The sequence below is a fragment of the Passer domesticus genome, chromosome 11 (assembly GCF_036417665.1).
Source record: "Passer domesticus isolate bPasDom1 chromosome 11, bPasDom1.hap1, whole genome shotgun sequence".
In the NCBI taxonomy this organism is placed as follows: domain Eukaryota; kingdom Metazoa; phylum Chordata; class Aves; order Passeriformes; family Passeridae; genus Passer; species Passer domesticus.
Window position 1 is genome coordinate 6,570,243 of NC_087484.1, and position 12,187 is coordinate 6,582,429.

Genomic DNA, 12,187 nt, shown 5'->3' on the forward strand with positions numbered 1-12,187 from the left:
CTGGTCATCCAGCCATCCTTCTCTCTCCTGTAGCTGCTCTGATATCAGCTCTTCAGCTGGCCTGTGTAGTTTGTGACAATGGCCAGAACCTGCTGAGCAAGAACTTTAAAATAATAACAGTAAAGAAATAAATCTGTTGCTGTAGTCATTCTTTATATCTCTTTCTAGCAATCCAGTCTTTAAGAGGTTACAATTTTAATCTTAATTTCAATATGTTGATGGCAACAGAAGACAAATTTTGAATTATAGTGTCTGTCTGAACACTGCAGTGAAGCTCTTTTGCATTTTTTCTCTTAACATGGGTATTTCTTATCCAGTGTGATATAGCAAATGTCCCTGTTTTCAGTGCATTCTTCAGAGTACCTAAGGAGCAACAGCTCCTGCCCTCATAAAACTACAGAAGAAATGCAACTCTGAAGATAGCCAGGAAAGCACAGATTTTAGCAGTGTGTCAGGAAATACCTTTTGAAATCTGAAACGTCAGTAGCAGTGACAAAAATGTCCCTGTGAGCTCAGTTGTGTGAATTGCAGATGGGGTTTAAGACTAGGAAGCCTGTCTTTGGATGTTGTGTTAGTCTGACCGCTATTAATCTTGCACAAATAAACTAAGTAGGAGAATGAGTGCATCTTCCAGCTACATTATGGTATTCTTACTAGACTAAGACTGCATTTTTAGTGTCTGGTTACCTGTAAAACTGTTTTGGAGCTGAAGCAGTAATATGCATCAGGTAGAGAAATGCACTGAGCTTTTTTCCCGTGGTCTCTTCCAGGTTTCAGGAGATGTGTTATAAGGCTTACCTAGCAATTCGGCAGCATGCCAATCTCTTCATCAATCTTTTCTCCATGATGCTTGGCTCAGGAATGCCAGAACTGCAGTCCTTTGATGATATTGCATACATTAGAAAGACCCTTGCATTGGACAAAACTGAGCAGGAGGCTCTTGAGTACTTCATGAAGCAAATGAATGATGCTCACCATGGTGGCTGGACAACAAAAATGGACTGGATCTTCCACACAATAAAGCAACACGCTTTGAACTGAACTGACAGCAAAGAAAACAAGAACTGAGACCCAGCTTTGTGGGTACTGCACTGTTAATACCCGTTAGCAGCAAAGACTGGTTGCATAGGAATTGCACAAACCATGAACAACATTAGAATTTATGGCAAGAAAAGAGATGAATTGTTCAGACAACTGTTGGAAAATAATGTAAAACAGGGTTTCAGAGAGCACTAAAATTATAAACTTCAAAAATTAAGCTTTAGTACGATGTGTGCAGGGACCTCGACAAACGAGAGAGATGGGCAATCACCAAGTGTATGAAGTTTAACAAGGGCAAGTGCCAGATTCTGCACCTGCAATGGGGCAATCCTGGTTGTGTGTGTGGGCTGGGGAATGAGAGGCTGCAGAAGGGGACCTGGGGGTTCTGGTCGATGGCAAGTTGAACATGAGCCAGCAGTGCCCTGCAGCCAGGAGGGCCAACTGTGTCCTGGGGGCATCAGGCACAGCATGGCCACCTGGGCAAGGGAGGGCATTGGCCCACTCTGCTTTGCACTGGGGTGGCCTCATCTTGAATACTGTGGGCAGTTTTGGGTGCCACAGTGTAAAAATTATTAAGCTATTAGCGAGTGTCCAAAGGAGGGCCACAAGGATGGTGGGGGGTCTGGAGGGGAAGCTGTGTGGGGAGCAGCTGAGGTCACTTGGTCTGTGCAGCCTGGAGAAGAGGAGACTGAGCTCAGACCTCATCAAGGTCTGCACCTTCCTCATGAGGGGAAGTGGAGGGGCAGGTACCAATCTCTTCTCTCTGGTGCCCAGTGACAGGCCTTGAGGAAATGGCATGGAGTTGAGTCAGGGGAGGTTTAGGTTGGATATTACAAAAAGTTTTTTCACCCAGAGGGTGGTTGGGCACTGAACAGGCTGCCCAGTGAAGTGATCACAGCCCCAAGCCTGACAGAGTTCAAGGAGTGTTTGGCAAATCCTCTCAGGCCCAGGGTGAGATTCCTGGTGTGTCTGTGCAGGGCCAGGAGTTGGACTCTGTGATCCTTGTGGGTCCCTTCCAACTCAGCATATTCTGTGATTCGATGATTCATGTTATGCCTTAAGCTCAAAAAGGTAAACTTGGAAGAATGTTTCCTTTTCTCATTTGATAGGATAAATTTGAAGGAAGAAGAAAATAGTGCTAGTGTGAACGTAGGAGTCCATCACATCTTACCTTAGATGTGGTACAGCAGGTGGAGACTGTGCTGGATTCTGAAGAATGGAAAGAGAATTCAAGTGATAGCAAATACTTAAATGCAGCATACTTTAAAGGGAAGGAGTTTGAAGCTGAAAGATCTAAAAACATTAGTGAGAGGACAGTGCCTTTTAAATGTGCTCAGAGGCATTAACATTTGTGGGGTTTGGGTGGCCCTTTGCTTTCTGGGTCCATCATCTGCACAGTTTCTGAAAGCAGTAGGAAATAGGCCCACTCAGTATGGTGTTTCTTCTGCTCAGTATTTCTAGGGGTGCAATTCACACTTTCACAAAGAAACTCCCTATCATCCCCAAAAACTGACTAACCCGGAAATTGAATGGTCAGAATTGGGTTTAGTGCAACAGAGAGCTGTAGTGTTCATCTTAGGTTTGCTTTAATCTAACTTGAACTGAATAGATTTTTTTCATACATGTTTTCCAGAACCTAAAGAAAGGTGAGTTATTAAAATTATTGAAAGATTATTTTTTTATAAAGGCTATTTATATAATAGGAACTATTATTAATATATATTCTTTATTTACATGATTTGTCCAATATTAACTCTCTTAATTTTGCAACCCAGTTCTATCTGTCCAAGACTCCCGTTTTCATTAACGTCACTGAAGGTGACCAGACATACTCCTAGGACCAAATTCAGCCCTAGTGAAAGAGGACACATGTACCAGTGAAGTAGTGGGAATATACCCACTAAAGCCAAAGGTGAACTTGGCCTAAGTCTCTAAAAATATTTTGGGAATCACTCTTCACATTACTGAAGTGATATGCTGGCTATTCCAAGAACGCTCATTTAAACCCTCAAAATTTGGGTCTACCATTTCTCCTCTTTCTTCCTCCTTTGGAAGTGGTTGTTGAATCCAGTAAGATACATCAGAAATAGCAATTTAGATTTTCAATATGATCAATAATTAGCAGTTCAGCAGACAGATATGTTGGCTAGCTCAAAGCATGTGGAGTTACCAAACATTTTATAGCTTTGTCTGTTTTGTGCGTGTGTGTAATATATATTTGTAAATCTAGTTGTTGTCCTTTAACACGATTACAATGTGTGCAATCAATGAAATTGGCACCATGTTTTGAAACTGTTGAGAGTACCGAGGATTTCAGATTGCCCTTATGCACAACTTCAGGTAGGACTGTTTTTCTAATTCCTAAACAGGCTTTTTTTAAAGTTAGCAAAAGCCCATAATAGTTCTGTGGGTGATGTTCACCCTAACATTTTAAACTTGCTTGATTGGCAGCACTTGAATTCCAAAGGTTTGGGGCTTTTGGGGGTTCAGCTTGTTCACTTGCAAACACGCACCGAGGTGCCACCCAGAAAGTGCAATACCACGTGTTATATAAAATATGCTGGCAGTTGGTGTTAGACTAGAATATAAGCATATAAATAAACTGTACTTTGTGCAGGCTGTACTGATGAGGTAATGAGTGGTTGGCTTCATTTAGCAAATTGTAATATATTAAAAATGTGCAATCAATTACATTATGAAAGACTTTGGGGATTGTAAAGCCAAGGCTTTGGTGTTCCAAGACACTTTCAAAGTCAGCATCCTGCAGCTGATCACTGCATGCATGGATACTTGATGTTGTGGGGGAAACCTGGTTTTGTGGAAACTACAGAAGCTCTGAGAATAGTATGGGAAATGTGAAGTTTTACTTCCTTAGTTCTATAAAATATTTTGGAGTAGTCCAATAGACTTCCCATTGCTCTTTTTATTGACTGTTACAGATTCCTTTTTGTTCATATGAATATTTTAACTCCTGCTAAGCTTGGTTGTACATTCTAGAGCAGTTACCCTTGTATCTATTACTTTGCAGTCAACACACAATAATGGTTTAGCTCTTAAAATGGGTTAGTTTCAGTTTAAGTTTAGCTCACAAAATCTGAAACCCTGTTGGCTATAATTCTTATTAACTGAGTAAAACTGTTGCACAGACATCACATTAGGTGCTATATTATCCATATTTATCTGGTGTTGAAACAATGCTTTACCTCGTTTATGCAAGAAATGGCCAGCCTTTTCCAGCCTGGGTGAAAAGATCAACTCAAATTTATTGGATGTTATGAGGCCAAATTTGTTTGTACTTTGCCCCTTCCTAGCCCTTCTGTAAATATGAGTATAAATGTCTTTCAGTTCAAGGACAGTATTCTGCACCCTTTTTGCCCAGACAGAGGTATGAGGAGTCAGGCTCTGTTTCCAGAAGTTACTGCAATTAAATGTTGTGCATAAGCTGTGGAAGTTATTATGAGAATCAAATAGTAAATGAAAGGAAACCTCAGAGTGGTACAGACATAATACAGTTTGGGGTAATTATAGCCTTTCAACAAATTTTTTAAAAAGTAGGAGAAGCTCCCGGGCTTCACTCAGTTCTTTGCATAAGCAGGATGGGCATTTGAAAAACATTCTGCCAGTGTTTCACAGAAAACAACAATCCTTTTCTCAGCTTCAAAGTGTTGAACCCTCATTACTGTATCCTGCCACAGCAGTTCCGTGCTGATGTAACTTCACTGAGGATAGAGGAGGCACTGTTTGCTTTCCCTGGTGGAAATGAGAGGATGTCACCTGCTCCCAGAACCAGAAAGATCTGCTTACAGACCATGAAAGCACTTGTAACTGAGTCCTAGATTTTTACAGAAATAGTTTGGAATTGGGCTTATTTTTAACTATTCCCACTTCATGGAGATTTGAAAAATGCTCCCTTTTTCTGGGAATCAGATGCAGAAAATACTAAAGTAGTTTATTTTGGGCTTGAAGTGAATCTGGGCACCTTGCTCCTGTAGAACTTCCTTGTAAGACTGCCAGAGCAAGGAGCCCAGGACTGGGCCATGTGTTTTATCACAAAGCATTAGAAAATGGTGTTTTAGTGAAATAAAATTTAAAACCAGTCACTTTTTCAGCTGTGAAGCTGTGTTTGATGTAATGACAGAACAGGCTGCTCCATATTAGTTTTACTTAGAATTACATTAATTGCTTTCCTAAACGCAGCAGAAGTACCTGCCCTGATTTTATGTATGCATACTTCTTTGTCTGAAAGGGTGCATTAGTAGTTTTTTCATAATTGAAACAGACTTCCAGTATAATTTGATTTTTTTAAAAAAGGTTTTTAAATAAAACCAAAATTGTAGATGATTTGGCATCTTGTGGAAAAGATATGAGCCTGCATATTGAGGACAATATAGAAATTACCAGGTTTATAAGAACTTTGTATGTGATGACCCTGCTGTTGGTGGTTTGGCGAGTTGTTTGTGGGTTTTTATGCCAACTTTCCTTTTTCTGTAAAGTATTAAATGCCCTTTAGTGGTCAGTAGCCCATGTTTGTTGACAATTTGAAGGTATTGTCTTTGCTTTGTCATTATATAACTGGCATGTTCAAATGTCTGTTCTTAATAGTAACTATGAATTCCTCCTGTTTTGCATGTCTGTACAGGTTGCAGACCTGGGCTGGACCCGTTCAAAAAACAAATATCAGACAAGCCACTTGAAATTATTATTTTTGTTGGTGTCTTTGACATCTTGAAAATACTTCAAGTTAATGAAAATGTGTGGTATTACAGAAAGAATTGTAACTTGCTGCTTCTAGGATTTTTTTTAAACTTCTTTCACTTGTTTTAGTTTTACTTGAATGGAAGAACCACACTTGTTTTTTAAAAACACTATATAGCTGTGGATGTTGTTGCAGATTGTTGAATCCCAGTTTAATTTTGCAATACATGTTTCATACAAATAATGAATTTGCATCTTTTTATTTTGTGCTGGAAGTTGTCTCAGTTTAGGTAAGGCTCTGTCTGTCCAAAATGATGTGTAGCTCACCACCCCTGCAGCTGGTGTTGGTTCAGGGTTTTTCTTTGTTTAGTTTTTTTACATCTGTGTTAATGAAGGGAAGCCAACTGGAAACTGGCTATAGAAGTTCTCTATTTGCATACACTAACCAAACCCATAGGTGCTCTTCTCTTTGAGAAATTCTGATTTCACTTTATGCTGATAAAACACTCACTTCATCAGAATTGCTCTGGATTCACAACAGCATATGAAATCAGAATTAGGATGTATGTACATCAGAGTTGCAGATTATTTATTCCTATGATTCAGTATGAAAGGTTCTCATAAGGAGAGGAATGTTTAGTAGCAGCCCAGTTAAACACTTAATAATTTTACTTCAAAATGTTCTTTATTTAAAAAGTAGCCTTTTAAGCTCTCCAAAAGTACAGTAATCCTGTCTGCAGTTTGTTTCATTCTTGACACTTCAATATTTTTGTTCCTTGATAGCGTAAATGTTTCCTCTTCCTACTCTTTTGTAGCATACAGACTTGTTAAGCCCACACTCAGGAAAAATCACTGTTCTTCATTTGCCATGCAGTGTTCTGGACATCTGAGCTTTATGGGATAGACTCTGCAAAGTCTGAGGTCTTGCTGTGTTAGTGCTCCTGACTCAAAGCCAGAGGTGAATCCCTCTGTCCCTCTCTCTCCAACACCCCTCTGGGACATGCCCAGAGCATAAGAACATCATAAAATATTTGTAAGAGAAGATCAATTGAAGCAACGTTCTGCCTGTACTTTGAAGTTAGTGTCCCCACTGGTTTTGTATATGTGTTTTAAGTGTCCTTACTGTCACTTCTGTATGTGATGCAATATTCCTGCGGCAGAAGGAAGGCAAAAAATACACTATTCTGTCTTGATCCTTTTGAAATTCTGGTGCCTGATTCCCAGCAGTTATTAAACTGCTTTAGGAGCCATTCAGTTCAGTGCAACTACATTCATTTTGTTAGGCTCCTGTTCCAGTCATGAAATGAATCACAACTAAACCTGACTTAACTGTATTGCTGAAGTTACTGAAAGCCTAATTCAGGCAGAAGCTGGTTTTTTTTTTTCAAGAATCTTTATGTCTGTTGTAGTTTAGTTAATTCTTGTGAGCCAAAATATGGATATTCATAGTTGGAATCTCATTCTGCCTTGTTTCATTAACTATTTTTAATCTATTTTCAGGCTTTATTAATAATGTTCTATATCCTGAATCATCAACTACTCCAGGCTGTCCAAAATTGTCTTACTGTTTCATTTGGGGCTGGGGAAAGAAAAGAAATAGATTAATCTTCTTGTCTTATAGCAGCTGTGGTCCAAATTCTTCATTTCTCATGTAAAGATAAATGTGTAATTCATTATCTGGGAGTATCATCCTTTCTCTTTTTCCCCTTGCACTTCTTCAAGTTTTAACTGTGAATATCCACTACACTATGGAAATCTGCTTCCCTGGTGGAGAATAGGACTTTAAATATATATGGCTGCAGTCTGAAGTCCTGGGTTTGAAATTTTTTAAGTATTGTTGTCATTGTAAATGGCAACACAACTGCAGAATTTTCACAGAACCATTGAGGTTGCAGAGACCTTTGGAGTTCATTTAGCCCAGACACCCTGTTCAAAGCAGGATCAGCAGTAGAACAGGAAGCCCAGGACAGGATTGCCTAGCTGGGTTTAGAGTCTCTCTAAGAAAGAAGAACCCACAGTCAATTTGTTTTTTCATAATGTTTATATGAAATATCTTCTTCTTCATAGCCTGTTGTCTTTTTGGTGGGCACGGAGGAAAGCCTTGCCTGTCTTTATTCCTCCCCATCAAGTATTTATGCACATTGACCAGATGCCCCGGGCTTTCTCTTTGAGGACAGCAATCCCAGCCCTCTCTGTCCATCCCCTTTACAGCCCTTCATGGCCCCATTCCAGCACATCCAGGTCAGGTTTGCACTGGGAGCCCCAGTGCTGCAGGTGTGGCCTCACCAGTGCTGAGCAAGGGGCAGGGGCAAGGCTCACCTCCCTTGCCCTGCTCCCCCAGGATCCTGTTGGCATTTTGGGTAAAAACAGAGCCCAGGAGGGTGTCAGCTCTCCATGCTTCTGTGTGACTTCATTGAAGCTGGGAGCAGTTACCTGTCTGCCTCAAAGGGAAAGTAAAAACCCCCACCAGTACTTCAATTCTCTTTTAAAAATGAGACAATTACTTTTGAAATAACCACTACTGGGGCAGGGGGGGATGTTGCCATGTGTGTGTCATTCTGTGATAAAGGTCTGTGGTAAAGTAGGTAGAAAGCAAGACATTTTTAGTAATAATGGGCCAAAAAATATTTAAGATGCAGCAAGATGCATGTGTTGTCATACTGAGAATAGTCTTGCAGTACTTTAAATAAAATAAAACACAACCCCTTTTTTAACCCTTCTGCTGTGCTACTCAAGTAACAAAAGTTTGGCCTATGATACTTATTGTAGTTCATGTTCATGGGAAACTGTAAAAAGTCTGCTTTTTATTTATCTTCGCGGTCTGTATCATGCTGTTTATTAAAAAAAAACCTACTTTTGTTTGGTTTTTATCACACTTTTGAGTGTTAATGTATATACTAACAACTAAATTAAAATGATATGGTTGGTACACCTGTGAATTCTGAAGCGAGAATTTAAGGAATATTCAGTCTTGGTGTGTGGTTTGGTGTTGCAGCTCTGCCTTCGGAAAATGCAATTTCCATTTCCTTTCTTCTAGCCTACCTCAGTTAATTTCGGGGGAACAGAAATAGAATTTGCATTATTTAGTGGTGAAAAGTCCAATATGCGTGTGGCATTTGTTCTTGTAAACGCTGATCCTCAAAATAAGTAATTTTATTTTAGTTTTAGACGTGGGCTGTAAAAATCTGTGACAAGAAAGATGATGTTATTGAAGTGTTTCAGCTTGATGGTTTACAGTCCCTGCTAAATCAATCTGGTTTTGAAAAATATGCTTCATGCTTTCATTACCAAAATTATAATTTAAAAACAAACAAGGTTATATTTTTGTATCCAATGCTAATTTTGAAAGAGTGACAAACGTATTTGGGGAAATTACTCACTGGCAGTACCATAGCATGAGGCTGCAAAGGAATTCCTTCTGTGGCCATGCTGGCCTACTTTGGACTCCAGTTGCTAACAAACTGGGAAGGATTGGAGTTCTCTTCTGAGGATTTCACTTTTTTTTGGAGGGATGAGGCAAATATCAGGGTTTTTAATCAGGCCCCTTCAAAACATTTTTGTCCCCAGTCAGCTCCAAACTTTGGTCAGTTCTGTTTCAGGTCCCACTGCCCAGCTTTGAGAAGGGCTGTGTTCCAGCAGGTGCTCAGTCTGTGCTGGACCAACCCTGTAATAAAAGATGGACATCATCATCCTTACATTTATTTTGAAGCTTCAGAAGAGCTCTGGTCTGAAAAGTATGGCTGGGGCTTTGGAACTAGCTACTTCAATAACCTGGACTAACAGGTTAAACTTGTGTTTATTATACATAAGGTGAGTTTTACCTTTGCCTATTAACTATGAAATGGATGTGAGTGGCTACAACTGTTGCTGTTGTGTTAGTTGGACAGGATGGTTCAGGATAAGAGGATCATCAGCTCTTGTTCAAATACAAATTTTGGGCTTTACTGCCATTTAGTGCCAGGGTGTGATTTTTGTCGTAGTTCTAAGTCTAAACATGAAAAAATCACAGAAAATTTGCAAAATAATGCTGGAGAAACAAGAAAGATTTGCAATGTGAGCAGTTTGCTTCAGCGTGGGAATCTCAGTAAACACTGCTGATTTTATGCTCAGAAATCAGTCTGCCAACCTGCCTTGGAAAAACTCCATCTAAAGTCTGAACCCAGGTAACAAAAGAGCAAGGAATCTGATGCTAGACAAGATATCCCAAGTAACCTCCTACATGTCCTTTTAAACACTAATAATTCTGCTTCCAGTGAAGGTTATCCTCATGAGCTATGCTAACTGCTTTCATTGAAGAAAGGGCTTACCCCATGCTTATTTTGGTCAGGATACATCCCCACTAATTGAAATGAGCATCATCTATGTTGCCCATTTAAACAATAATGTCAATGTCACACAGGCTTTTCTGTATGTTCAGTTCTGACTGATTAAAACCGCACCCAGAGCTCTCTCAACATCCCAAGCACGTGGTGGTTTAAAAAACAAGACTCATTTAGGCCTTTCTGTCTAAAGCATTGATAGCTCTGTTTGATGCGTGTGACTTTGAACTGGATCTGCAGCTTCAAAGGGGATCCTCCTCAGATGTTCTGCTTTCACTTAAAGCCTTGTCTTTTTATCTGACATGAGTGGTGTTGGGCTGTGCCGCTTTGGGTGGAGAATAAATCACTCAAAAGGTACAGAAGATGCTTTGGTCCGCCTGCGTTTGCCTCACAAAGCAGGACTGAATTCAAAGCAAAGGCTTGGGTTTAGGTTTGGCTTTTTATTCCCCTCTCCCTTGGCTGCGTGCGGATTTTAGGTTCTCATCACTGCCCTCCGCTGGGAACTGGGGAAAGCGCTCTCCTGGTGTGGAAAACATTTTGGTGACTGGAGGGAGAGCTGTGTGGGCATCCGCCCCTTTGGGTGGCTGCAGCCGATCTCTGAGACCTTTAACACAAGCTGTCCTGGGGAAACCTCAGCAACCACGGCTGCTGGAATAAAAAGAGAACGAACTGAACGGGGAGGCCAGGGTCTTGTTTGGTTGGTAACTCAGTGCAGGAGGCTGTAGGCATACAACATTTATTTTGAGTCTGAGGGCTCGGCAGTGTGCCAGCAGAACCTTTAGTTCTGTTTTGATGCTCACCCCAAAACTCCTGTGGGATCATAGCATGAAGTTCTTTCCACCTGGCTCTAAGCAAGTCATGCTACCCTAAAGGCATTTTTCCAGCCTCAGGACAAAGGCTAAAGGTAAGATTTTATAGACACAGTAAGTCCAGTTTCATCTGCTAGAAAAGTAATAAAACTACGGCCAGAAACAGAGTATAGTTTCATTTTTTACTAATCAGTGGAGCAGCACCATTAGGGATATTGTAGATTCTCTGCTAATTCAAAACTTTTATAGAACTAGGTAAATGCAGGCTAAGCCAGACCAAAACAATTCAATGAACGCAACACTTAGCAAAATTCCATAAATTATTTTAAGTCATGGAAATAAGGGACTATAGTGGCCTCCCTCATGTCTTCAAAACTAATGAGGTATTTTTTTAAAATAGTAAGATGTTGTTTGAAGTGTTCTGCTTTGTGAACCAATACAATTTGTTGCTTTTTCCTGTAGCATGAAGAAGAAATCGGGAAAAGGGGATGTGATTATGAATTTGGAAAAGGGAGAGGTGCTTATTTTAATTTTCAAACCCTAATTCATACATATTTCACAGAATCATGGAATTGTTAGTTTTTTAAGGCACCTATGGAGATCATTCAGTCCAAGGCATGGTCACCTGGAGCAGGTACACATCCAGGTGGGTTTGGAATGTCTCCAGAGAGGGAGAATCCACAACCTCCCTGGGCAGCTGTTCCAGGGCTCTGCCATCCTCAGTGTGAAGAAGTTTTTCCTCGTGCTGAGGTGAAACTCCTTGTGTTTCAGTTTATGGCCATTGCTCCCCATTTTATTGCTTGGATCCATCAAAAAAGTCTGGCACCATCTTCTGGCCCTTGCCTTTGCAATATTTCTGTGCATTGAGATCCCCTGTCAGAGGTCTCTTGTCAGAGTAACCAGGCCCAGCTCCGAGTCTCTCCTCAGAGATGCTGCAGACCCCTCCTCACTTTGTGCCTCTGCTGGACCCTCTCCAACATCTCCTTGTCTTTCTTGTATGAATGTATGTATATCTTTCTTCTACTGTATATATTTATGATACACTTTATATTGATTCTCCTGTACAGTAGCTCTACTGTAAGGGACAGCTTCTACACTGACACAAAAAGTGAAGCCGAGCTCTACGGGGCTCTGGCTTTGACATCACCCTCTCAAATGGGGGTGCAGCAGGCTTACACGCTGGCAGCCCCGGAGGAGGCCTGTGGATAGAAACGCGGCTGTGCTGACGGTATTGGTACAAATATCCACTAAAGGTTTATTCAGGCCCTCACTAAAGGTTTATTTAGGCCCCTCGCCGTTGCCATGGCGACGGGCGGGTGCGGG

At 40.7% G+C, this 12,187-nt stretch overlaps 1 protein-coding gene and 1 long non-coding RNA gene across 4 annotated transcripts in view; one reads left to right on the forward strand and one right to left on the reverse strand.

Moving 5' to 3' along the window:
* PIK3CA (phosphatidylinositol-4,5-bisphosphate 3-kinase catalytic subunit alpha) overlaps positions 1 to 8,665 on the forward strand; it is a 41,951-nt gene extending 33,286 nt beyond the window's left edge. For all 3 annotated transcript variants that reach the window (XM_064385314.1, XM_064385315.1, XM_064385316.1), the window contains exon 21: positions 771 to 8,665. In XM_064385314.1, the coding sequence (XP_064241384.1) occupies positions 771 to 1,041 (271 nt within the window). In that variant the 3' untranslated portion in view covers positions 1,042 to 8,665. The remainder of the gene's footprint in view (positions 1 to 770) is intronic.
* LOC135278683 (uncharacterized) lies at positions 6,091 to 12,187 on the reverse strand. Its single transcript, XR_010346131.1, has 2 exons — positions 11,815 to 12,187; positions 6,091 to 10,703 (listed from the first exon to the last, which is right to left on the reverse strand). It is a non-coding gene; the product is annotated as an uncharacterized LOC135278683 (long non-coding RNA).